This window comes from Struthio camelus, chromosome 1 (assembly GCF_040807025.1).
Source record: "Struthio camelus isolate bStrCam1 chromosome 1, bStrCam1.hap1, whole genome shotgun sequence".
NCBI lineage: Eukaryota > Metazoa > Chordata > Aves > Struthioniformes > Struthionidae > Struthio > Struthio camelus.
The window spans coordinates 1,699,788-1,723,084 of NC_090942.1; the positions used below are offsets into that span (position 1 = coordinate 1,699,788).

The 23,297-nt window shown below is 52.7% G+C and overlaps 1 protein-coding gene across 3 annotated transcripts in view; it reads left to right on the forward strand.

Annotated features, from left to right (window-relative positions):
- The window catches only part of STRIP2 (striatin interacting protein 2), a 26,684-nt gene continuing 3,387 nt past the window's right edge, over window positions 1-23,297 (forward strand). Inside the window, exons 1-20 of one of the 3 annotated variants that reach the window (XM_068944786.1) lie at window positions 1-123; window positions 1,753-1,822; window positions 3,067-3,228; window positions 3,311-3,445; window positions 3,722-3,842; window positions 4,151-4,219; window positions 4,567-4,673; window positions 4,791-4,918; window positions 5,280-5,465; window positions 6,087-6,310; window positions 7,639-7,704; window positions 8,621-8,684; window positions 11,365-11,436; window positions 12,093-12,167; window positions 13,066-13,163; window positions 14,189-14,315; window positions 16,092-16,192; window positions 17,865-17,931; window positions 21,503-21,607; window positions 21,817-22,021. In XM_068944786.1, coding sequence (XP_068800887.1) covers window positions 19-123; window positions 1,753-1,822; window positions 3,067-3,228; window positions 3,311-3,445; window positions 3,722-3,842; window positions 4,151-4,219; window positions 4,567-4,673; window positions 4,791-4,918; window positions 5,280-5,465; window positions 6,087-6,310; window positions 7,639-7,704; window positions 8,621-8,684; window positions 11,365-11,436; window positions 12,093-12,167; window positions 13,066-13,163; window positions 14,189-14,315; window positions 16,092-16,192; window positions 17,865-17,931; window positions 21,503-21,607; window positions 21,817-22,021 — 2,287 coding nt within the window. In that variant the 5' untranslated portion in view covers window positions 1-18. Of the gene's footprint in view, window positions 124-1,752; window positions 1,823-3,066; window positions 3,229-3,310; window positions 3,446-3,721; window positions 3,843-4,150; window positions 4,220-4,566; window positions 4,674-4,790; window positions 4,919-5,279; window positions 5,466-6,086; window positions 6,311-7,638; window positions 7,705-8,620; window positions 8,685-11,364; window positions 11,437-12,092; window positions 12,168-13,065; window positions 13,164-14,188; window positions 14,316-16,091; window positions 16,193-17,864; window positions 17,932-21,502; window positions 21,608-21,816; window positions 22,022-23,297 lie in introns of those variants that run through there. The other 2 variants (XM_068944862.1, XM_068944928.1) reach the window with 2 other exon arrangements.

Here is a 23,297-nt window from a genome sequence, read left to right on the forward strand (position 1 = left end):
TGCAGAGGGGCGCAGCGCATGGAGGCGGCGGGCGGCGGCGCGGCCCCGGCCCCGGCCCCGCGGCCCCCCCAGCCCCAGCCCAAGGGCCGGGAGCTCTTCAGGAGCCAGCGGAAGGAGTCCGAGGTAAGGGCGGGGGTGGCCGCTGCTGCGGGCGGGCGGCCCGTCTGGGGCGGGGGGGGCCGGGCAGGGGTAAGGGGGGGGGACAACGAGGAAGCCCGGACGGCGCTTGGGCCGGGCCGCCGTCGGGGCGCGGGGGAGCCCGGCGGGGCCGGTGCCCCCTTTCGCCCGCAGGTCCGCGGGTTTGGCTGGGTTTGGGGTAGAGGCGCGGGGAAGGTGGGTTTTCTGCCGGATCCTTTCCCTGACCCGTTTCCTCGCAGAGGAGCGGGCGCCGGCCCCGACGGGGCGGCAGGCGCAAATATCCCTTTTCGCAGCCGGGAGCGTCCGCGCCGCCTCGGGGAGGCTGTCGCCCGCCCGCAGCGCGGGAGCGGAGGCGTCGCGACGTGGTTCCCGCTGGGTGGTTTCTCCTCCCGCCGCTGCCCCGCTGCTGTGACAGCGGTGCCGTCGGGCGGGCGGCCGAGTCCAGCCTTCCCGCGCCGCGGAGGTGCGAGTTCCCGGCCTTCGGAGGGGTCTCCCCTGCCTACGGCGGGCTCGCGTCCGGCCCCATCCCGCGTGAGGAGCCGGCATCAGGGGCGAACACCGCGAGTGCTTCGAGCCTCGGTGCAAAGCGGCAATGCCAACAAAACGCGCTTTCCACCCTCCTCCGTCATGCTTTAGAGTAACTGTTTGCGTTTCGCCGCTGAGCGCTGGGGAGCCGGGCACGGCGGCTCCCGAAATCCCGGCTGCCTTGGTGCCGCGGGCAAGAAGCGGCTGCGCGCAGAGGGTGTAAAATGCCTCTGCGGCCACCTCAAAGCATCGGGGTTAAGGACAAACTGGGGGAAACGTTGAGTTTTCGGACGTCCCTGGTTTTAGGCTTGATCCGGAGGCGGAGGGGAGAGGGCTGAGCCCCTCCGGGCCGGAGCTGCGCGTCCCCAGCTGCCGTGACCGCTAGTAACGACCATTTGCGCCGGTCCAGCCTGGCTGCCGAAACGGGATTCGGGGGCTCCGAACGGCAAATTAACCTAATTTACCGCGTTATTCATTGGCGTGTTTCCTCCGGCCGCCCGCGGCGCGCTCGGCCCGTCTCCGCCCCGATCCAGCGGAAGAGCTTCGCGCTCCAGTTACTCGCTGGGAGCGCCGCGTTCCCACGGGGCCGGGGCGCGTTTGCGGCCAAAGGGATTTCCTTGCCTGTGGGCTGAAACGGAGCCGCGCGGACAAGCGAAGGGACGGGGTGACGCCACGGGCGGCGGGTGCAGAGGCGTCAAACCGTCCCGGGGAAACCCGCCCGGGGACGCTGCAAGCAGCAAACGGTCACCGGCCGTTTGGGTCCTGCCGCGGCTTTCCCACGCTGCTGATGTGGCTGCTTTTCATGTGTTCTTTCCCAATTCGCGCTGTATTTTGAACAGTCCGAGCGGGCCCTGGAGACCCGTGGTGGTAACGACCATCGTCTATGCATGAGCTCGACGTGGAGGGTGTGGGCTCCCCGCGGACCGCCCCGATCGCCCCCGACGGCCCGGGAGCGGTCGCGTGGCCCCCCGGGGCAGTGTCGTGCCTCTCCGAGCCACGGACACCCCGCAACAGCCTGCGGGATAGGCAGCGCCACGGCGTTTCGCCCCTCTCCCCGCCTCGGCCGCTAACCGAGGATGCTCTCCGCAGGGCTCGGTGGACTGCCCCAACCTGGAGTTTGGGTACGGAGACGCTGACGGCTTCGCCGTGGAGCTATCAGGTACAGAAAGGGGCCGCAGCGGAGGCCGGGGCGCTCGGCCGCGTCTCCGCGCTGCTCGGCTACGCCTGGGTGCCTGCCGGGGCAAGAAATCCCGTGCGGAAGAGGGCGAGCTGGACAGGAGATGGCTCTTGAGTAGGCTTAGGCCTACGTTGATAGGGCTGGTGTCCAAGAAGGGCAGAGGTCGGTTTTATTTTATATTTTTTTCCTGGCTTGATCTGCCCCCAGGCAGCGTTGGCGCCGTTTACCGCGCGGGCGGTCGAACGCTGGGGCAGGCTGCCCAGGCGGGTTGTGGAGCCTCCATCCTTGGAGGTACCTAAAGCCCGACTGGACGCGGTCCTGGGTCCTGTTCACAAAGGGGTTGGACTAGACGGTCTCGAGGTACCTTCCTACCGCGACTCAGTTTTGCACTTCTGTGACACCAAGTCGCAGCCTTGCCTAGAAACCTGCTGAACAAAAAAAAAGCATGTTGTCCTCTTCTCCAGCCAACTAAAGGCTACAATATTCTGGGGTCAAAAATGATCTGGGAAAAAATGAAGGCCATGCAGCTGGCTGGAGGAACAGCCACGTGCCGTGCTGGATAGCGCAGGTTGGCAAGCATCTCCCTTTCCACCCGGCACGCGCATCTACACTGCATCCCGGGAGCATCCGGCCCAAAGCCGCTTCTCCCTGAAACACTCAAACCCGTCGGCCTGAAATCAGGGCAGGTTTCGGCTGGCTGCTCCTGTGGTCCCTGCTGTTGCAAATTGACTTAATAGTGACCAAAAATCACTCCCCCCCCCCCCACACACAAAAACCCTACAAAAGCGTAGCAAATGCAGTGCAAATATCTGTGCTGGCAGCCAGGACCAGGGTGAGGTCCCCTTCCAGACCTGCCTGGAAGTGGTGAAAGGCCAGAAAAAGAAACGGAAGGGAAAAAGGGACGAGAAAATCAGCTAAAGCTGCAGCGAGTTTCAGAGCGATAGCACTAGAGCTTTTCCTTATAACTTAGCAAGAGCTATGGATCCTATTTTGATTTGAATTGATTTCAGTGCCATACAGATCAGGATATCTGTGTCCTCTCCGGGGCAGATGGTGTGAGCCGGGAGACCCGCGGGTCCTCTGCCTCCCTTCCCCCTCCGTGAAATCAGGATGAGAATTAAGCTGAGTTTAGTAGCAACCTCCGGATGCCGCCGTGTCTGGTGGACCTGGGGAAGAGCTCCAGCATACGTGTTTGGCTTAAGGCTCGTGTCTCCTCGGGCGAGCAGGGCTGTTGAAGAGCCCGGTGAGCAATTTGGCAGTGAGGAGGAGGGTGAAACGTCTCCCAGTCGCTGCTGACCTCCTTTCCCCATCAGAGCTGTACAGCTACACCGAGGAGCCGGAGTTCGTCACCAACCGCAGGTGCTTCGAAGAGGACTTCCATGCTCAAGGTAGCTGCCCAAGCCTGGGAGCGCAGCCCCGGGAGGGACCCGCACCGTGGGGCCCCGGCTGGTTGTCGCCTCGCCTTTCCAGTGCAGGGCAAGCGATGGCCAGAGCTGGAGGTGGCGCAGCAGAAGGCCTACGTGATGCGCCTGCTCGACGGGCTGGAGGTGGTCAACAGGGACAAGCGGCTGCGAGTGGCCCGGGCCGTGCTCTACCTGGCACAGGGTAATGGCCTGCCCCGGCCGCTGGGTGCTGCCCGGGGCTGGTGAACCTCCGCGGGAGTAAATCCGGCACTGGCGCCTGGGGCTGGACCGTGTCCTCAGCACCTGAGTGCTGCCATGTCTAGGTTTGGCGAGGAGGTTTTGGAAAAGCCTCATCTTGGGGCTTCCAGACCTTTTGGTCGTGGCTCAGGGCGGAGGAAGTGGCACCGGCTTGCCCCTCGCTTTAAAGGTGGCTCTGTCCTAAGCGCTGCCTCCCTTTGGCCCTCCTGTCCCTCTCCAGGCATGTTCGGGGACTGTGACAATGAAGGCGACGTCCTGCGCTGGTCTCGGCACAACAACTTCCTCCTGTACCAGATGGGAACCTTCTCGGCCTTCCTGGAGCTCCTGAACATGGAGATCGAGTGAGAGGACCACCACCGCCTTGTCCTGCTCCTGTTGCTCCTCCCCATGCGTTGCACGGCCGGGGCCGGCTCAGCGTCCAGGCTGGATTGCGAGGAAGGAGAGGCAGCCATGCAAAGAGGGCCCGGGGCCGAGCGGGGCAAGGCGGGCGGAGGGTTTTGTAGCCGCAGCGCAGGCTCGGGTGCGGGGTTTTTGGCGCGCTGCAGCTGTGCCCGACTGTGCTGTAGGTGGTTTTGGCCGGGGTTATTTTTAGTGTCCGTAGCAGGCCGTGCCTGGCACTGACAGCGGGTTCCCGTCGTCTTCCTTGCAGCAACAGCCAGGCCTGCAGCAGTGCCTTGAGGAAGCCGGCCATCTCCTTGGCCGACAGCACGGAGCTCAGGTAACCCCATCTCACTCACCCTTCTCCGCTCCACCTGTTTGGTGCTCAGTCTTCCAAGAAACAGGAGATGGGGAAGTGCAGAGAGATACCTGATACATGTGGTTGCCTTCCCTCACCCGCAGAGCGAACTGTGACACAGGGTCTTGGCTTCTGCAGCTGCCTAGCTTTTCAGGAGAGAGGAGACCAGACGCTTGCTATAAGGGAAAAACCCTGCTTCTTCCTGGCAGGCTTCCTCCCTTTCTGGTGCCCCTTAGCCACAGGGCAGGGCAGCGACATCGGACGGGGTCTGTGGGGCAGGGAGCCTTGGTTGGCAGCGTCACTTCTTGGCCCTGCTGCTGTCTTTGCAGGGTGCTGCTCAGCGTCATGTACCTGATGGTGGAGAACATCCGTGTGGAGCAGGAGCCCGACCCACCCGAGTGGAAAGCCTGCCGCGAGACCTTCAGAACGGAGCTGAGTGAGTCAATTTATTATGCACTAACAAGTTCTCTGCGGTTGGAAAGGTCCAACGGGGAGACTTGAGGGATGGGGGAACTGTTTTAAACCTGGTTTATTTTGGCCCTTTCTCTCCTAGGTTTCCCAGTGCACACTGAAGAGCCGTTTGCGCTCTTGCTCTTTACCATGGTGACCAAGTTCTGCAGTGGACACGCTCCACACTTTCCCATGAAGAAGGTCCTGCTTCTGCTCTGGAAGGTGCTTCTGGTGGGTGCAGCCCTTCCTCCATCCAGAAGCCAGTTATTTGGGGAATGGCGCTCTGTTCTGGGGCAATGCAGTCTGGCCGTTCTCTGCTGCTTGATCCAGCCCTGACAGGGTTATTTAGGATGGTACAAGAGGCAGATACAGGGCAATTGCTGTTGGGAGTTCTGGAACTAGCATGGGCTGAGTCACGCAGAGGGCATGGGATGGGGAACAAGTCTGGAGAAGGAACCAGTGACAAGGTTTCTTCATCTACAACTCTCCAGTTTGATGTCCTCAAGCTGATTTTCACCTGGAAAGCCGGAAGAGCCACGGTGTAGGCAGGATATACGTTTCCTGCACTCTCACCTCTCTTGTTGGTCCTTAGTTCACGCTGGGTGGATTTGAAGCCCTGCAGGCGATGAAGGTGAAGAAACGGGAGGAGCTGGGCCTGCCACCCCTGCCGGAGGACAGCATCCAGGTGATGCGCAGCATGCGAGCGGCCTCACCGCCCACGTACTCCATCGAGCTCATGGAGCAGCAGCAGCAGAAGCGCGGCCACCGCAGCCGACGGGTAAGAGCGAGCGAGTCGGCCTGGCACGCAGCCGGGAAGCTTTTCCGATGAGGATCGTTCGTTCAAATAGCCAGCCTGCGCTCGGGATCCCACTTCCCTTCCCCCCCATACACACACGCACGCGCATTTCCCAGATAAAAGAGATTGCTGCAGATCTGCCCTGTGAGGCATTTGATTTGAAGGAAGTGAGAGGACATCCTGACTTTACAGCCACCCTATGGCAAAGAGCGGGTAAGCGCCGAGGGCCAAACTGCTCGTAGCAAACTCGTCTTTTTCCTTAGCTCCACTGTTAGAGTTGCTGCTTTATGGTTGGAGGATAAAAATGCCTTTTTTGGTAAGGGTGAGCTGTCCGGCAGCACTCGGTTCAGACTGAAAATGGGAAAGATGCCCTCCATCACACTTCAGAGATGAATAAGCAGCAAAGTTAGATGCAGAGGGGGAGGTTGTTCTTTGCCCAGGCTCTGGTGGCAGCAGTTAGGAGGGAAATCCTCACCTGAGGAACGTCTTGGAGTTTGATCCTTCCAGTATGGAGAGGTCTGATCCAGGTGGCCGGGAGGGAAGTGGAATCCGTGGATTCACTTGCATTTCTCCTTCCTCCCACACCTTCCTCTTCTGCTCCAGCCCCTGGTGAAGCAAGACAGTTTGGATATCTACAACGAGAGAGATCCCTTCAAGAACGATGAAGCAGGAGCAGATGAGGAGGAAAATGATGATGTGGACAGTGGGATCGAGGGTGAACTGGACCTGATGGAGCGGGATGTTATTATCCCCACGATGCCAGCTCAGCGCCCACCTATTGAAAGAGTATCCTTCCCCAAAGGGCTCCCCTGGGCCCCCAAAGTCAGGTAAAGCTGTCTGGTTTCGTTGTCATCCTCCCCAGTCCTGCCAGCTTCCCGTCCCATCACTGTAAGCTGAATGTCAGTCTGCAGCAAGTGAGTTGGCTTCTGGCAACTTGAACTGAAGTGTTTCCACTTCTTTTTTTTTTTTTTTTTTTCCCCTCAGTCAGTCTTCCCTGGACTGAGTTTGGCTACCCGACTCTTTACAAGTCAAATGTGGCCAAGGTTGGCCAATAAGTGGAAGGAAGGGCCTTTCTGGAAATGCCAAGCGTATCAGGGAGGTGGATTGTCTTGGCTGCGTGTGGCCGGGGCTGGCAGGAGAGCCAGCCTTCCCAGTCGGCACTGACGGGTCTTGGGAGGGCAGGCTCCTAGATAAATCACCTTGGGAACTGTTTAATGAAATCGTCTCTCGTTTATTGTAGTGGGCCTTTGGTATTGCCAAACTAAGCCTTCCTGAGCGGCCTTGCTCTCAGCTGTGAAATTGGAGAGCGTAAATAAATTGGTGCCTTCTCTTTCTAAGACCAATCCTGCTATATATGATGTTGGGGAGGGTTAGGAAAAGAGGGTGAAACGCTGTGCCCCCTTCCTTCAGATCAGTGCAGGCTTGTTGCTGTTGGTTTGGTGCCCAGCTTTAATCTAGTATCTTTAAAATGCCAGAGCAATTATATTTTTTGATTTGGGAGCGGTGATAGGGCTGAGAGTGTTCATCCAGAGTGCTCCTAGTGGGGACACAGTAAGAATCTGCACATGGGTCTCCGCACATGCGGGGCCACGATCTTCCATGTTAATGCTCTCCACTTCAAAATCAAAGGGCTGTTGTTTTTTCTGGGCTGAAACCTGGAAATCCAGCTGGGTTCTTTGTGCCCTTCTGAGCCTTGGCTTGGCGTTCAGGTCCTACTTACAGCCCTGAGCTGCCGACCAGCTCTCCTGAAAGGTGCCCAAGGCAGACTAGCTGTCAGCTTGCTCTCCCGTGGCAGCGTGCATCTGCCGACGTTTGTTTTTGCGGCATGCGCAGATGCTACTCGAAGATATTTGTGCTGGGAGCAGAGAAGCTGAATGAAAAGGTTGTGGCCCTAGAGAACTGCTCTCTATTTTAGCTGCACTCTGAATTCCCTTGGACTTGCATAGTAAATGCAAATGGTATTTGGTTCTCGTTGCTCCTGACCAACCAGAGCAATGGTGGCTCCAGTCAGCTGCTATTAAGACCTCCGGTAATCGATCCTAGAAAGCTAAAAGGTTCTTGCTGGTCATGTACTGCTACCTTTGTGAGCAGTCTGTGTTCTGATATATGTCTGTTTTTCTCCCTTCTTGTGTTTGTTTCTCTGCTACTCCATCAGACAGAAAGATATTGAGCATTTCCTGGAAGCGAGCAGGAACAAATTCATCGGATTCACTCTTGGACAGTAAGTGTCACATGTGTAGGTCTGCCAAGGTCTTCCCTGACTTTCCCATCAGTGCAGGGTACCTGCAAGGAGGCAGCCCCAGAGGTGAGATTTTCTCCAGTTCTTCAGCCCAGCACACGCTTAGGACCATGCAGAACAGCACCTGATCGAGTTGGGGCTGCAGCAGTGCACTTAGTGGCATAAAACCATGTTCTGGGAGCAGCTGGTCTCCAGAGACCTCTCTCTATTGAAAAAAAACAGACCTAGCCTGGAAAAAGTGACCCCCTGGCTCAAGCAAGAGATCAATTTGATGAGGGCAGGAGTCAGAAGAATATGGTATCCACAGCAAATTACCCAGCTGGCAAATAAATCAAGCTGCAAGCGCAGAGTCATACTGGCAGGGGTCTAGCAGGATAGATTAGTTTAGGCGCAGCGCTGAGCTCAGGCTGGCTCCCCACAGTCCCTTCGCTGTCTCCATGTCGCCGTCGCTTGCTCTCTGCTCCGTGAGGGTTATCGGCTCGCGCACCCGGCCCTGAGCCCACAGCTGGCTAGAGGTGAGGGCACGGCGGTGGGCGCTGGCTTGCAGGCTTTCTGGCACTGGGTGCAGTGGGGAGAGTCGAGATGGGGGAGCCATCCCTTGGCTTGGGGGAGCCAAGCACTGCTAGCTCTGTATTACATCAAATAAAGGAAAGATGGGTATTTCAAAACTTTGTTCCTCCAAATGACAGGATGACAGATGTTCCTCTTTTGTGTAAGCTTTGCTGGGAAGACAGGGGAGTGTGGGCAGCTCAGGCAAACCCCTCTCTGAGCTCCTGACCCATCTGCACTGTGCTCAGTAGGCTGCAGACTTCCTCTGCTACCTTCTACTCCCAGTTTGAAAGTGTTTAAACCCAGATCTCCTTCCAGCCTTGTACTTATCTTCTCCCTTCTTCCGCAGGGACACAGAAACCCTAATAGGGTTGCCACGGCCTATTCATGAAAGCGTGAAGACACTCAAGCAGGTAAGATAGCGGCTCTGGGGGCTGCACCTGGGCAAGCCAGCCCCGAAAGCCTTGCTGAGAGGCATTTGCTTGTCTTGCCACATGCCTTGTTAGAGCTCCTTTGCTTCTTGGCACTCATTGGCCACCTGTGCAGTGGGCTCAGACCCATAGTGCTCTCGTGGAAGTGGGAAAACCTTTGGCCGAGGTCACCAGGACCACAGAGGGATAGCAGGGCATGCCCTAATCAAGCCTTATTCGCATAAACTTTGTGATAAGGCACTTATGAGATGTGGCAAGTTACTCAAATATACGCTCTCAGCCCACAGCAAATGTGAAACATTTCAATTCTTTTCAATGTTTTCGATCTGAGCTGCTGGTCTCTCTACCTTGGGAAGTCAATTTGGTAAATCCAGTCAAGATGTGAGCAGCTTTAGAGGGTCTGGATACCCACCAATGACCACTACACCATTCCCTGCGGTGAGAATTGCTTCCTTGCCTCCGTCCCACTCTGCGCAGAAGCCCCAGAGACTTGCCCTTGCGTTTGCTGCTTGGCTGCGTATGGCTTTACACAGCTCCCACCATCTTCTCTAGTTTTTTGCTAGTTTTCCCAGCTAGGAATAAATGTTCTCTGGCTACTGTCTCTGAACCAGCCTTAGGGGTCTTCCTCTTGGCCTGGGGCCTCTGGCTCTCAGATCACAACATAAATAAATGCTCCCCGTTCTTCTTGGCGTATAGGTCACTGTTAGTCCCTCTGAGTGGAGGCTTAGTATCCTCTGCAAAGCAGTGTCCGCTAGGGTCATGCACATGGATGAATCTTGCAACCGCTCTCCAGCTCATCTACTTCTTTCTGATCAGGCAATCTATAGCAGACATCCACTTCGTCACCCATGCTGGGCTGCCCACTGATCCTGACCCATCAGCTCTCAGCTGACGCCTTGCCCGACCCCAGGCAGAGCTCTGTGCATCCCAGCTGCTCTCTCACATAAAGGGCAGCCCCCCTCCTCACCATCCTGTCCTGTCCTGTCCTTCCTAAAGAGCCTGCCTCCATCCATGGAGGTGCTCCAGCCATGTGAGCTTTCCCCCACATCTCCATGAGCCCTGTGAGTTCGTAGCTCTATAGCCGCACACAGGCTTGTAACTCCTCCTGTTTGTTCCTTGTGCTGAGTGCTTTAGTGTACAGGCACTTCCAAGAGGCATCCTGGCATGCTGACTTTCTAGAAAGGGCTGAGAGCTTTCTCCGTAATGTGCTTCTGTAGGCATTTCCTTATTTACCGGCCTACGCTTGGGGTGATTCCACTTCAAGCCTGTTTTGTTCTTCAAGAGGTCTCTTCTGCTCACACCACCCCAGCCCCTTTGGTTGCCAGCCCTGTCTGCCGCATCCTCACTTGATCATTGGTCTCTCTCTCTCTCTCTCTCCCCCTCCCATCCTCGTCATTCCTACTGCAACACCCCTCCGCCCTTACCAGCTTAGCTGCCTGTTGGCAAAGATACTTTTACCCTGTTTTGTCAGGTGGATCCCATCTCTGCCAAGCAGTTGTTGGTCCTGGAAGAGGATCCCATGGTCATAGAAACTGAAACCTTGTTGTTGATACTGGCTGCACAACTGGTTGTTTACCCACAGGATCCATTCAATCCTCCTCAGGCCTTCCTCACCCCACCTGGGCCCTCATGCCATTGGCCATCGCCCCCAGAGCCATGTAGTCAGGCTTGATACTTTCCAAGTGTCCCTGGGCAGAATCGCTGGTGCCCACATGGAAGAGCACCAGGGGTAATACTCCAGGGCCAGACGAGCCTTGGCAGCCTCTCTGCAGCATCCCGGATCCGAGCCCTCAGCAAGCAGCACGCATCGATGGAAGGCACATCAAGGGACAGAAGGGGGCCTCCGTCCCCCACAGCAGCAAGTCTCCCACTGTGGGCACTCGCCGCATCCTCTAGGAGCTCCTGGGCGGGGGGGCTGAGGCTCAGCTGGCACAGAGACTCCATTTGACCATGGTCCCAGCTCCTCTACTGCTACAAGGGCTGCCTAGTCTGAAGTTGCAAGTCTTCCGATGGAGCAGGAGCCCTCCTCCTGGGGCCAAGAGTCACCCACTTGCATCCTTCACCATCATGGGAGTTTCTGCTTTCTGGCCCGAAGGGCACTGAATCTGCAGTTGGAGGTTCCGGCTCCAGGACCTGCAATGTCTCATTGAAGAGCCAGCTGATCTCCATCTCATCCTCCCTGTGCTGCACACTCTGCTGACCTCCTCCTGCAGCTCCTGGACTTGGTAGCTCAGCTCCTCGACCACCACGCACCTCCCACAGGCAAGAAGCCCGTCAGCCCCAGAGTTGACGCAAGCCCAGGTGCTCCCTGGAGCCATGTAGAGCTGCGGCCTCCTCCGGGAGCACTCTCTGGGCAAGGCCCTGAAGCTGCAGGGACAGTTGCTCCAATAGCTGCTGGGCAGCATGCCCTGTGGCATCATCACCACAGCTGAGGCCGCGTATGCTACATGAATAATACGTGAGGCGCTTCAGGGACGGAGGGATGTCCCATGCCAATATGACTTCACCATTTTTCTTCTATGACCTATTCACCCAACTCAGATACTATTGCTCTTGATAAGCATGTGGGTGGAGGGGAAAAATCAGCATATGTTGTCATTGCTCAGTGCGTTCCGTCTTTCACTTGTCCTATTACTCTGTCTCTATTTGTGTATTTTGCCAGCACAAGTACGTTTCCATCTCAGATGTACAGATCAAGAAGGAGGAAGAGCTGGAGAAGTGCCCTATGTCACTGGTAAGAAGCTGCTGCCTTCTGTGGCTAGATGGAAGCGTGGAGGGAGCACGTTGGAAGCAGCACCCTCACTGTAGGGTGGTCGTCCCACCCCGATGACCTGGTGCTCTGCCAGTGTCTAGCTAAGGCCTGAGTGAGTGGAGATGGCATAAGAGGGTAAAACTTGTGGTTCTCTGGAAATCCACCAGGAAGCAGAGCTTATGACTTGCATATTGTAAAACAGGCTGGCTGCTCTATGTGTCGAAACTATGAGGCATTATAATAGTCAGATGCTGACCAGCAACAACCATAATTCTGAGAACGAAAAGTTTGTCCTTGTCCCAGAGGGCCTGGACTTGCTGTAGAGCACTGTGTGCTGCAGCACGTGCTTGAGGCAGGCTGTCCATTTGCATGGAGGATTTCCAAGGTGTTGTAGAAATCCATAAGTTCACTGTGATCCTTAGGACCCACCCTGGATGCTCCTTGCTCTAAAGCAACACCATATCTTGATCAAACACACCTGCCAGAATAGCAGTGGAGAAAGGCCTGGCAGCTTCCTGCAGTGTGGTTATGGCCATCGCTAAGTCCTCAAGTTGGGTTTTATGCCGGTGACCGACATATCTCACGTGTGAGGACTGGGGGTACCTTTTTCCCTTGTTTCTAATGCTTCTCTGTGCTAGGGGGAAGAGGAAGTTCAAGAAACACCTTGTGAGATCTTGTATCGAGCAATGTTGTACAATCTCCCCCAGTATATGGTAAGGCCGTGTTTCTTAAGAGTGAAAAAGAGTTTGTGATGGGGGAACGGTGCCAGCGCCCTCCAGTGGCTGCAGTGCTAGGGCATCCCAGGGGCAGGAGCCAGTCAGGGTTGGCGCCTTGTAATCCCTTGAGCTGTGGGAGCTGTAGTATCTACTGACAAGTGGTTGCATTCTGGTGCTGCCACCTTCACACCTAAGGTGAAGAAGCAGTCTACCAACTTCACTGGTCCATGGAGCCTTTGTCCTTGTTGCTGAGATTAATTTTCAGTTATGATATTGCGTTGATCTCAGAGTGTGACAACTTGCTGGGCCAGGAACCAAACTACTTTATCATCTTGCTTTATGTGGCTCAGCAAACGATGTGGTAATACTTTTAGGTCTCTATGAACCTGGTATGCTCTGAACATGCATTTGAATGGTGGGAAGTCTGTAAATTATTCCCAGAGCCAACCTGCCTTCCCTACAGGGAGGTCACCTGCAGCTTCACGGTGGCCCCACGTGATTTCCCAGAGCTGTATGGTGTGTGTCCTGAAATGCCACTACATCGAGATGCCACATGGGCCGCTTGCACTATGTCCATAGTGGGAGGCAAACAGACTTAATGCTTTAAGCTTCAGGTGACCCTTGCATTTTTTTTTTTATGCATACTACTAGGGCTTATGATATGGTGCATTAAGTTAATGCTAAAACAAAGCTGTCATGCTTCCTTGGGTGTCCAGAGTATGAGAGGGGAGCTTGGGCCTTGACAGTCTACCACCATGAGTGGAACGTGGGCTGGTGAGACCCTAGGGCATAGACGTGACGGCTCAGTGGGTCAAGTAAAGGAAAGGCTTTCCCTTTCCTGGAATCATCGGCTCGCATCACCCTTGCCTGCCCTGAGGATCCTCTCCCTCTGCAGATAGCGTTGCTGAAGATCCTCCTTGCTGCAGCTCCCACCTCCAAAGCCAAGACTGACTCCATCAACATCCTGGCAGACGTGTTGCCGGAGGAGATGCCGTAAGTTCATCTGCTGGCCAGTTGTTCCTGCTGCAGCATAAGATCTCTTGCCTGATCAGCATAGCTGAGGTGTGCAGATAAGTTTGGGGGGGGGGGGGGGGGGGGCACCAGATTTGAGGACTGCTCTTTGGATATGTGCTAGCTACTGTTGCTGGCAGGATGGAGGGTGAAAGCCGTAGAAATGAATGTTGGCTTTCAAGAAGCACAATAACTCCAGTGCTCTGGGCAGCCTCATGCTCTGTTAGCTGGCCCGGCCGTGTTGCAGCACAGGCACCTTGTGGATTTGGCCCAGCCTCAGACACCCAGCACAGGCCTGGAAAGTGCTCTCCTGTATCCCAAGCACAGACCGTGAAAGAAGAGGCTGTTCATGGCTAAGTGAACCAGGGAGTAATTAGGCGAGCTTTAATATTTGGCAGCAGACTTTCTCTCCTGAGGGGGGTCTCTTTCGTCTAAGCAGTACCTGTCTGTGGAAAGTGGGGTTTCTGTACGTGGCTGTTACGTAGGAGGCAACAAGGGGAGCTGCTCCCTCAGCTAGCAGCACGGCGCACGGTAAAGCCTTGGGAATTAATGGAGTTTGTAATGAAAACGCTGTGTACAGTGAAGTATTTTAGATTCCAGATGTTCTGAATTTTTTAAATGCTTTTGGAAATAAAATGAGCCTTTAATACATGTTAACGGTTGTAGGAGGGGAAGGGGGTTGGTTGTTTTTCTTTCCAGAATTGAAACAAATCGTAAATATATGGGAGCATCTGGTATTTCCCAGTCGCGCCACTCACCAGGCCTGGCTGGCAGAGGGCAACCTATGTCTTCCTAAACATGCTCTGGTGTTACCAGCCAGAGGGTGATGGGAACAGGCGTCCCAAGGAGACACGAGGGCCTCCTGCCTTGCGCTCACTGCTTCTGCTTTCTAGCAGAGAAACTTTCTGTTGCACCCCTTTGGATGAATACAAACACAACAGCCCCCACCAGCAGGCCTCCTCGCTCCCGTACCCATTACGCTGTTGCCCTCTTTCCCTCCAAACCAGCATCACTGTTCTTCAGAGCATGAAACTGGGGATTGACGTGAACAGGCACAAGGAGATTATCGTGAAGAGCATCTCCGCCTTGCTGCTACTGCTCCTGAAGCACCTCAAGCTGAACCACATCTACCAGGTGAGCGTTGAGAATGAGGTGACCGCCACGAAGGGGCTCCTGAAGGAGCTATGTCCCCAATAGTCCCTCTCTTAAAAGACCTCTTCAGTAGATTACTCTAGCAGAAGCTGCAGACTGGTTTTTCCATAGGGATGAACCTCAGCCCCAAGACGTGATTTTTGTCCCGTTACTCATGCCGGGATAACCTGCCTGCAATATATCTTTGCGTGTGTTTTGACAGGGTCCCTTCCACCCGTGTGGCAATAGTCTGCAGCCTCCTGGAGCGTTCATGCTGCCCCTCACCAGGGGTTCACAGGCTGAAATTTCTGAGAGGAGCACAAGCAGAAGCCTTTGCTGGCAGAGCAGGCAAGAGGATGGGGTTAGATAGGACCCTTTTTTTGCTGTGCTTAGTCTCCGGTTACAAGCAGTAGCACTGGAGAGGACCTCAAGAGGCCATCTAATCTGTTCCTCTGTCCCAAGGCTGGATCAAGTTCTTAGGGCTCCTGTTTCAACAGAGCCTCCGTGTCCGTGTCCTCGATGCAGTTGGACTTTTCGCCTGCATAACACCAGCTGAGCTGTCACCCCATGAAGGGCTTTGCGCGGTGTAGAATGACTGACAGCCCGACTTGGGCTGTGGCCTGGGCCGCTTCTTGGCCCACCCCGCGCATCACGCAGTTGGTGGGTTTGTTGTTTGGTTGGTTTTCAGAGGTTCCAGCATGGTACAAATCCAGTTGCGTTACGAAGCCTGCTGATATTTATATGATTTAAAAAAAAAAATCCATTCATTGGATTGGATACAAATGGATAAAATCCCTTTTACAGTCCTACATTTGCTCTGAGTCCCTCCGTGCCCCTTCACTGTTTTGCCTCCGTTCGTTCTTCTCGCTTCAGCCCCAAAACAGAGTCCTCTGTTTCTTCCTCCCTGTTGCGGGAGGCCTCTTGCAATCTGGCACTTAGTCTGGAGGTTTTGGGGGGGGTTTGTTTGAGTCTACTTTTGGATTTGATTTTCAGGTGAGTCATGAGAGCTTTTTCTGTGCCAGTCACCTGTGCACAAACCCAGGCAGAAAGTCTATAAACCAACAGGGATTGTGCTCGGTCAGTCTCTGTTTTTGTTCGGGGTTGGTGTTCCTTACGTCACCTGTCTGAGCCAACGGGGAAATGCTATCAAATTACTGCAGTTCTCCAAGCTACCGCATGTCGCTGGAGCTGGGTGCAAGCTCGTAGCCGGCTGCAGAAGCAGGGCAAGCAGCCGAGCTCCATGTGTAAGGAAAGAGCTCGGGAAGCCAGGGAGCCTGATGGCGAATCCGAGTCCCGTTGGTGGGCAGCTGGAAGTGCCTGGGGCCTACTTCAGGATTGCTGTGAAGCCCCTGGGCAACTCACTCTCCCTCTGCGCTTTGTTAGACCTTTGCTAAATAGGGTCAGGAAAAGGAGGTTTAAATCAGGATTCTTTTTAAAGTGCCTATCTGAAGATAATGATTCCAAATAAAAGACCCTGGCAGCTACCTTGCAAAGACGTGAGTGCATCTTGAATCCTGCACAGAGGGGACTAAGGGTTTGGTGTTCACAAATACTGGCAGCAGCGGTGTGCTGTCGGTGCCTTATTGCATATTGACAGCCTGTACCGAGCTGAGCTGAGAGGAGGCCATCAGGTTTGTACAGCCACTCTACAGCAAATCGTTTCCCAAATGGTGGGAGTTGTTGCAGATGATGCACGACTTGCACGACGGACTGATTTAAGGAGCTCGTTGCTCCCAGTTGTGCTGGCTAACGGTGATGCCTTCCGCTTCTCTTCCTCAGTTTGAGTACGTGGCCCAACATTTGGTGTTTGCCAACTGCATCCCGCTGATCCTGAAGTTCTTCAACCAAAACATCATGTCTTATATCACTGCTAAAAACAGGTACAGCCCCTGCTTGTGAAGAAATATGATTAACCGGGGAGCTTTGTGTATGAGGAAACCTAATGTGCAAATATGCAGCAGGACTGAGTGGCCTTTGGTCGCTCGCGCAGCTTTAAGGCACTGTGTTCTGCACCACGAGAACGCACAAGACGAGAATAAACCCTTTCTGGTTAGTGAGGAAGACTAGACGGGCAGGTTTCGGTCTCTCTGAATACTCCTAAAACACGTGCAAATCCCTGCTTAGCTTGCTGGCAATAGGCTTGCTTTTCATCGTTACGTGGCCTCCTGCAAGGTAGTCCACTGTCCCCAGGCGCTGTGGGCCACAGCCTGGAAACAGCTGGACAAGGTAGAGTCTTCTAGGCCTTTTCCACTTTTTTATAGCTGTAAGTCAGCTTTCCTGATCTATTTAGGCTTTAAATAGTTGTCGCTGACTTTTGCTTCTGCTAACTTGAGAAAGGCAGCAGGCCCTCTCTTTGAGGCTGCGGACAGCGGTGAACCATGTCGGGTGCTGCCCTGCAGTGCTGTCTGCAGGAGTTTGTCAAAGTCAGATATTTGGCCCCGATTCCTGTGTCGTCGTGACAGGAAATATCAGAAGCGATGCTAAGACAGTGCTAGCGACTTGTGGCAAAGGAGCTGATGGCTTCTGGACACAAGCTGGCTCGCTCGGGGCTATTCGGGCTGTATCCGCGTGATGCCACCAGCCGGAGGGTTGTGGCGGGTGGGAGCCAGCGAGGAGCATCCGTTCTTGAGGTTGCACAAGCCCTTCTTGTGCCAAATGCCTTAAGTGACGCATTTACAAGCTCTCTTGACTTCGGGGCTTTATTCTGAATTCCTTCTGACTCGGTGGTAGTTGCCACGAGCCAGCGTGCAGCTCAGAGGCTGGAGGGAAAGGCAAACGGCGGAGAAGCGGGAACACAAGCAGGGATGCTGTATGATAGTGCGCTCTTCATTTTAGATATGTGCATATCTCAGGGCATGGATAGCACCAGTGCGTCTGTGTTTGTGCAGCTGTGTGCAAATATATATGTTTGTGTATAGATACATATATGTATATATGTGCGCGTGTGTGTGCATGTATGTCTTATATGTCATATATGTCTTACTGGCTGCTTTTATAAAGGCAATAGGTCTGGAGGGCTTGGAAAGGCCTGATGCCCTCCCTGTGAATTTTCTTGCTGGTAGTACTCTTATCAGATGTCTCCTTTTCAAGCTAAGATTTGTTTTTTGCTCTTTTTTTTTTTTTTTTAGGTATGTGTATAAATACACAATCTGTCATGTCTTAATGGACCCAAATCCTTCGAGTCCCTATTAATGCACTCAGGACGTGCTTCTGAGCCAAGAGCAATTGGCATGTTCCCTTACGCCGAGGCGCGAGGCACTTATGAGGCTGGAAGCAGTCTGCGTTATCGTAAATGCAAGCAGCAGGCACATCCACACGATCCCCGCTACGGAGCGGTTCATGTGTGGGGGGCGAAAGAGGATTCGTAGCCGTCCAACCCACTCGGTGTGCGAGGCACTTCTGCCCTGGCTGCCCGGTGGCGCTGCAATTCAGAGTGCATGCACAGGGAATGAAGATATTGCAGACTGCTGGGGATAATAATGAGATTATTTAAAAGATTTGCTTTAATACTGGCCACTTTCTTAATGAGTCCCTTTTTCCTGTCTTCCATAGTATCTCTGTCCTGGATTATCCCTATTGCACAGTGCATGAGTTGCCCGAGCTCACTGCAGAAAGCCTGGTAAGCAGAATAGAAGCGTCCTTGTAACCGGTATTGCTGTATGCAAGAGGGTGAGGAAGGATTTTTATTTTCTTTCTTCTGTCCTCTTTTTCTGTACCCCAAGCCATTCCAAAATTAGACTTTTTTCCTCCAGATTTTGAAATCCCGCACATCGCTATTCTTACTCATTACCAGGCAGGGGGGTGGGGGGAAGAAGGGACTTCTGCTTTGGTGCACCCTATAAGCACAGTTGCTTTGGGGGTTTTCCCCTTCAATTCTCCAGTCTTGAGAGGCTGCTTTTAAAAGGATTTGTCCAGAGGCGATTGCCTCCCATGTTTTAATCGATCCGAGTACTCACGTTTTGTAAGATGCCGGCAGATTATGGAACAGCCTGAACCAAATCCCCCACGGAGCTCAGCCTGAGCATTAGGCAGATTGGGCAGTGCAACGGGCCGTGTAGCTCTACGGGTTTCAGACGAGACGCAATGCCAGCAGGTTCATAACTGCAATAATTCAGAGGGAATTTTTGTTAGTTGCTGTGGGCCAAAGCTGCTCCCAAATCCCTCTAGGGAGCTGTGACGGTAAAACTGATTTTATTTGTGGCCACGACACTTCTGCTGTGGCCCAGCGATGCAAATTCCTACCCTGCCATGGGCTGATTATGCCAGATCGAGTTTGTATGAAAACCCACTGCAGAGGGCGTGCTGGTAGGTGTGGGGTCGCCCATCCACCCCAGCGCTGCCCCGCCAGCCCACGTGCCCTTCTGCCAGCGCTCTTTGCCTTTTTTTCCACATCTGTTCCCGGGTGCTGAAGCCGGTCCAGATATCGGCTTCAGGCCCACGTTTTTGTGCTCGCCCATGTGGCCACTGCCAAACACTGGGGGCTCCTGCCCGGCTGGCCCCATGGAGCTGCCACCGGCTGCATCCTGGCCCGATGGGGACATCTAGCGACACGTCCCTGCACGCTTCCTCAGCCCCCGTGGCTCACGCTAATCCTTACGCTCACACCAAGGCTCTCACCACCGGGGAGGAAAAGACCAAACTTTTTTTCAGGGGGAGGACACTGAACGTCTTCCCAGGGCCCCGGGGTTGAGATCTGGCGCGTCAACTGATAGCACCTCCTCGCTGTCCTCCAGCAGACGTGCCGGTTCTCCCTTCTGCAGAGGTAGCAGAGCTAGAAACCCAGAAGCAAAAGCTGCCACAGGTCTCTAGGTAAAGTCGGTGGCTGCATTAGAGCTCGAGTTTTGGGCTCCCCACATGAGCTTAGCTTTTTGGGGACCAGCTTTGAGCCGCTGGCTGATCGGGCCCCAGCAGCTGCCGTTGGTCTCCCTCTTGCAGAGAGGGGATATTGTTTGGGTGCAGCTTGAACGCTGCCGCCTCAGTCGGGTCTGGCGCGTGACTATGCTCCACGCTGGGTTTGAGGTGCTTTGTTTTAGACTATCAATGAAAAGGAGCATTTTATTTCATACTACGAGACTGATGAAAACATAGTTCCTGAGTCAGTTCTGAGAACACCGGATTTTGTCTCAGTTTTGAATGAATAGCCTATCTCTCTGCTAGCAAATAATAAACCACTGATCCAAAAACTTTATTAGAAAACATGCAGACACCTACCTGCATTTTACCGTGTGTCCCCATCTTTGGGAGGATACTCTTGAATGTACGAGAAATGTGATGTCTGGCTGAAATGAAACTAAAACTTAATATTTTCTTCTTGAAAATCCTCTTCTCTGCATGACAGGCCAGGTAGAATTTGAAACTGTTAGGTGCTGTTAGGGAGGGCTCAGGGAGGAAAGCTAGTCCTGGTTTTGTTTTGTTTTCCAGATAGGTAGCATAGCTGAGATGATCCTAAACTCCCCTTTCCTGACCTCTTTTCTGCCATGGAGTGACACTTGGTCATTTTCCTACTGTTAAACAAGTTCTAGTTTCCATTTTCCCTTTTTGAGTTACATTGCTTGGCTCAACAGCCAAAAATGATGCGAGGTGTACTACAAAAAAACGTGGTGTTTATTTAGCAGAAATCGTATTTTGATAGCTCCTGATATTTTGGAGCGAAGTCTTTGTGTGCGCATTTGTGTTTCTTCAGCCAGCATTTTATGCACTGAGTTTTAGCTTATTCTATTTTTACCTTGACGCAGTGATTTGAAAGCACTAGCATCACAGTCACGACCCGTTTCTTGGTTGATAGGATGGCTGGGTGGAATACAGGAGAGTATGCGTTCACATTTTAATTCATGGGAAACAAAGAATAGCTCAGCGGTGTACTTTCCAGGTGATGAACCCTTTGGCTATTGGGTGACTGCTCTTTCCACAAGGTGTAAATCAGGAGCCAACATCAGACTGATGGCAAAGATAAATCCACCTGTTAACGAAACTGGTATCAGTTTATTCAGCTGGGGGTAGGTGTTGGAAGGCAGCACGCGAGAGCTGCGGTGCCACGCTGCCGGCACGCGCGGGAGCCCTCCCAGCGCAGACACAACCTCTGCTGGCGAAAATGTGCATTTGCTCTGAGTGGCTTTTACCAGTTCCTAGAATTAAATAAATCTACTAGCAGAAAGCTCTTTCTCATTGGCCTATAAAAAAAGTTATACGTGCGCTAGCATATTTACAAGCTTACTGAAATGATAGGTTTGGTGCAGGCTTTTAAGAACCCCCTCCCCACCCCCAACCAGAGGTATGATGCAGGCAGGATTTTCTTGTGTAAATGTAGTTTCAAAGCTGGATTAGATATTCTGATAACAGCGGGTCCCTGGACTCATCCTGCCACCCCCCGAGCTCTGCCTCTGGAAGATGCCCAGAACCTGGCATATGTGACAGGCTGCATTTTTTTTTTTTTCATGAGTTAAGGTTGTGGGTTGCTGTAAATGGCTTGTAAATTAAAGCAGTGCTTACTTCTGCTCTCGTCTCCAAATAGGTTATTTGTGGGACACTTCTGCTGTGCTCAGTGCTGCCTGAACAGCAAACAAGTTACTACACTGCGGGAATTACTGCTCAGACTGGCCATAGGCACAGTTTACACAAGCCGGATCTAAGGGGTCTAAAATAACACATGAGCTGCACGTAGGTTGGAGGGGATCTTTGTTATATAAAAGTCTTGTCCCCCCCCCAATACGAGTGCTACTTTCTGTCACCCTTCATTGTTGCGATTTCATTTTATTTGTCTGTCATACATCCTCTAAGCTTAATGTACAAATTAATGTATATAATTAAGAAAAGCAATTCTCTAAGCAGTGGTGATTACTAGGCTGTAATTTGGTCTCTGAATGTGAACGACGACTATAAATCTACTATGATATATATCTCCCATGAAGGAGTAATGTGATTTATCTTAGATCTTACTCTAAACCCAAGTGTAAATTTAAGTGCTGATTTTGTCAGAAGGGTTTTTCCCAGAATCTGACCGCTTGTCAGCGGCATGACTGATAAACCAAATGAGGAACAGTGCTACTTACTCCCCATCTGAAATAAGTCTTGCACAAACGCTACTGTCAAATAGTAAAAATTGGGACTTTTTGCAAAAGGAGATCTCTGTGAAGGTGCCCTTTCCCTGTTACAGTCGGGCTTACGCTCTTCCTCCCCATCTCCACTTGCAGGAAGCTGGCGACAACAACCAGTTCTGCTGGAGAAACCTCTTCTCCTGCATTAACTTGCTGAGGATCCTCAACAAGCTGACCAAGTGGAAGCACTCCAGGACGATGGTAAGGCAAAGGAATGACATTAGTGACATTTGCGCCTATGGCCCTCTGTCCCCTGCAGCAGTTTTTGGTTATGTTGAACACGCGTAAGTGCTGCAGGTTTGCCTTGCACGTGTGCCAGGTGTCAGTGCCCAAAGCCTTCCAGACGTACGGACAGCGTTTGTGCCGAGTTGTTTGACACGTTGTCTCGGTTTGCGTTCCTCTATTAACAGATGCTGGTAGTCTTTAAGTCAGCCCCAATACTGAAGCGCGCTCTGAAGGTGAAACAGGCCATGATGCAGCTGTATGTCCTAAAGCTGTTGAAAATCCAGACCAAATACCTGGGGCGTCAGTGGAGAAAGAGCAACATGAAAACCATGTCCGCCATTTACCAGAAAGTGCGGCACCGCATGAACGACGACTGGGCTTACGGCAATGGTGAGTATTGCCAAGGAGGCGTCCTTGCTGTGCTCGGAGCAGAAATTAGCAGCTGGGGGTTTTGACATCTTCTATCTTATGACCCTTTAGGATCCCATAAGCTTGTTTTGGTCAGTACTGGCAATTTTTTCAGAAGCTGTAAGGCATCATTCAGCACCGTCAGGAGGGAACAAATTGATTTCATGAGAAGAGTGGGATAGAATCAGCTCAAAATAAAACACAGTCAGCTTGGGTCTCCAAGACCAGCGTTTCCACCAAGACCAGCCCACGACTGCGAGGCTTCCCCTCTGAACTTGCTGTTTTGGAGTGTAAAAGCTGTAAGGATGGTACTGTCTGCGGTACCAATCATATTTGCCACCAAGCCACTAAATGCTTTTTGTGTCCACGCCAAAGGTGCGTGCTTAGGCATGGCCACTGAGTGAAAATCAGATGAGGAGCTCTGCAGTTCCTACCTCAGGAGCAAAGGCGCTTACAACCTGGCAGTGCAGTTACTAGACTCCGTAGGCTGAAACACAGACCAGATGTGCTAGTCCATTCGAACAGCTTTTCTGTATTCTAAAGCTCTGTTTGCAAAAGGATGGCATGAGTTTTCTGATGTTTTTCATGTATTAATCAACAGGATGCATCAGACCACATACTTTTATTCTCTTGTAAGCATGCCCATGTGCTGCAACAACTGCCCAAAGCTTAGGTCACAAAGAGAAAGTATTTAAATATCTTTTTGCCTTAATAACTTGGTCGTGAAATTTTGCACTGCATATATATATATATATATATATGTATATATATATATATATATATTTTAATGAGAATTAACTAGAAAAATTGGATAGCACTACAGTTTCCAAAGGAAACAGGACAAGAAGTAAAAGCCTAACGTCTTACCTTTTCTAAAAGGGAGAAAGGCATTATAAATGTTTCAGGATGTTTCACTTCCATTGTAAAGATTTATTTCTCTCTTTAAAAAAAAAAAAGAAAAAAAAAAGACGTGTGTGCTTCTGAGAGATGCGATATTGCTATAACCCTAATTCAGAAGAAATAAAACCTAGCCTCGGTATTTCTAATTTCACTGTAGGGCTAGTGGAATTCCCCAAATGACCAAAGAGCACGAAGGTGAGAAGACAGGGAGGGCCAGGTTGCTTTCTTTTGTGATTTTTTTTTTTTTTTAATCACGTCGCTGCTTTTCTCAGCATGCTGATCACTCCTTGAGGGATTGACTACAGTAGCAGGGCTTCTTTATGCCAGTAATGGTATACAGCTATGGGATGCTGGCTGC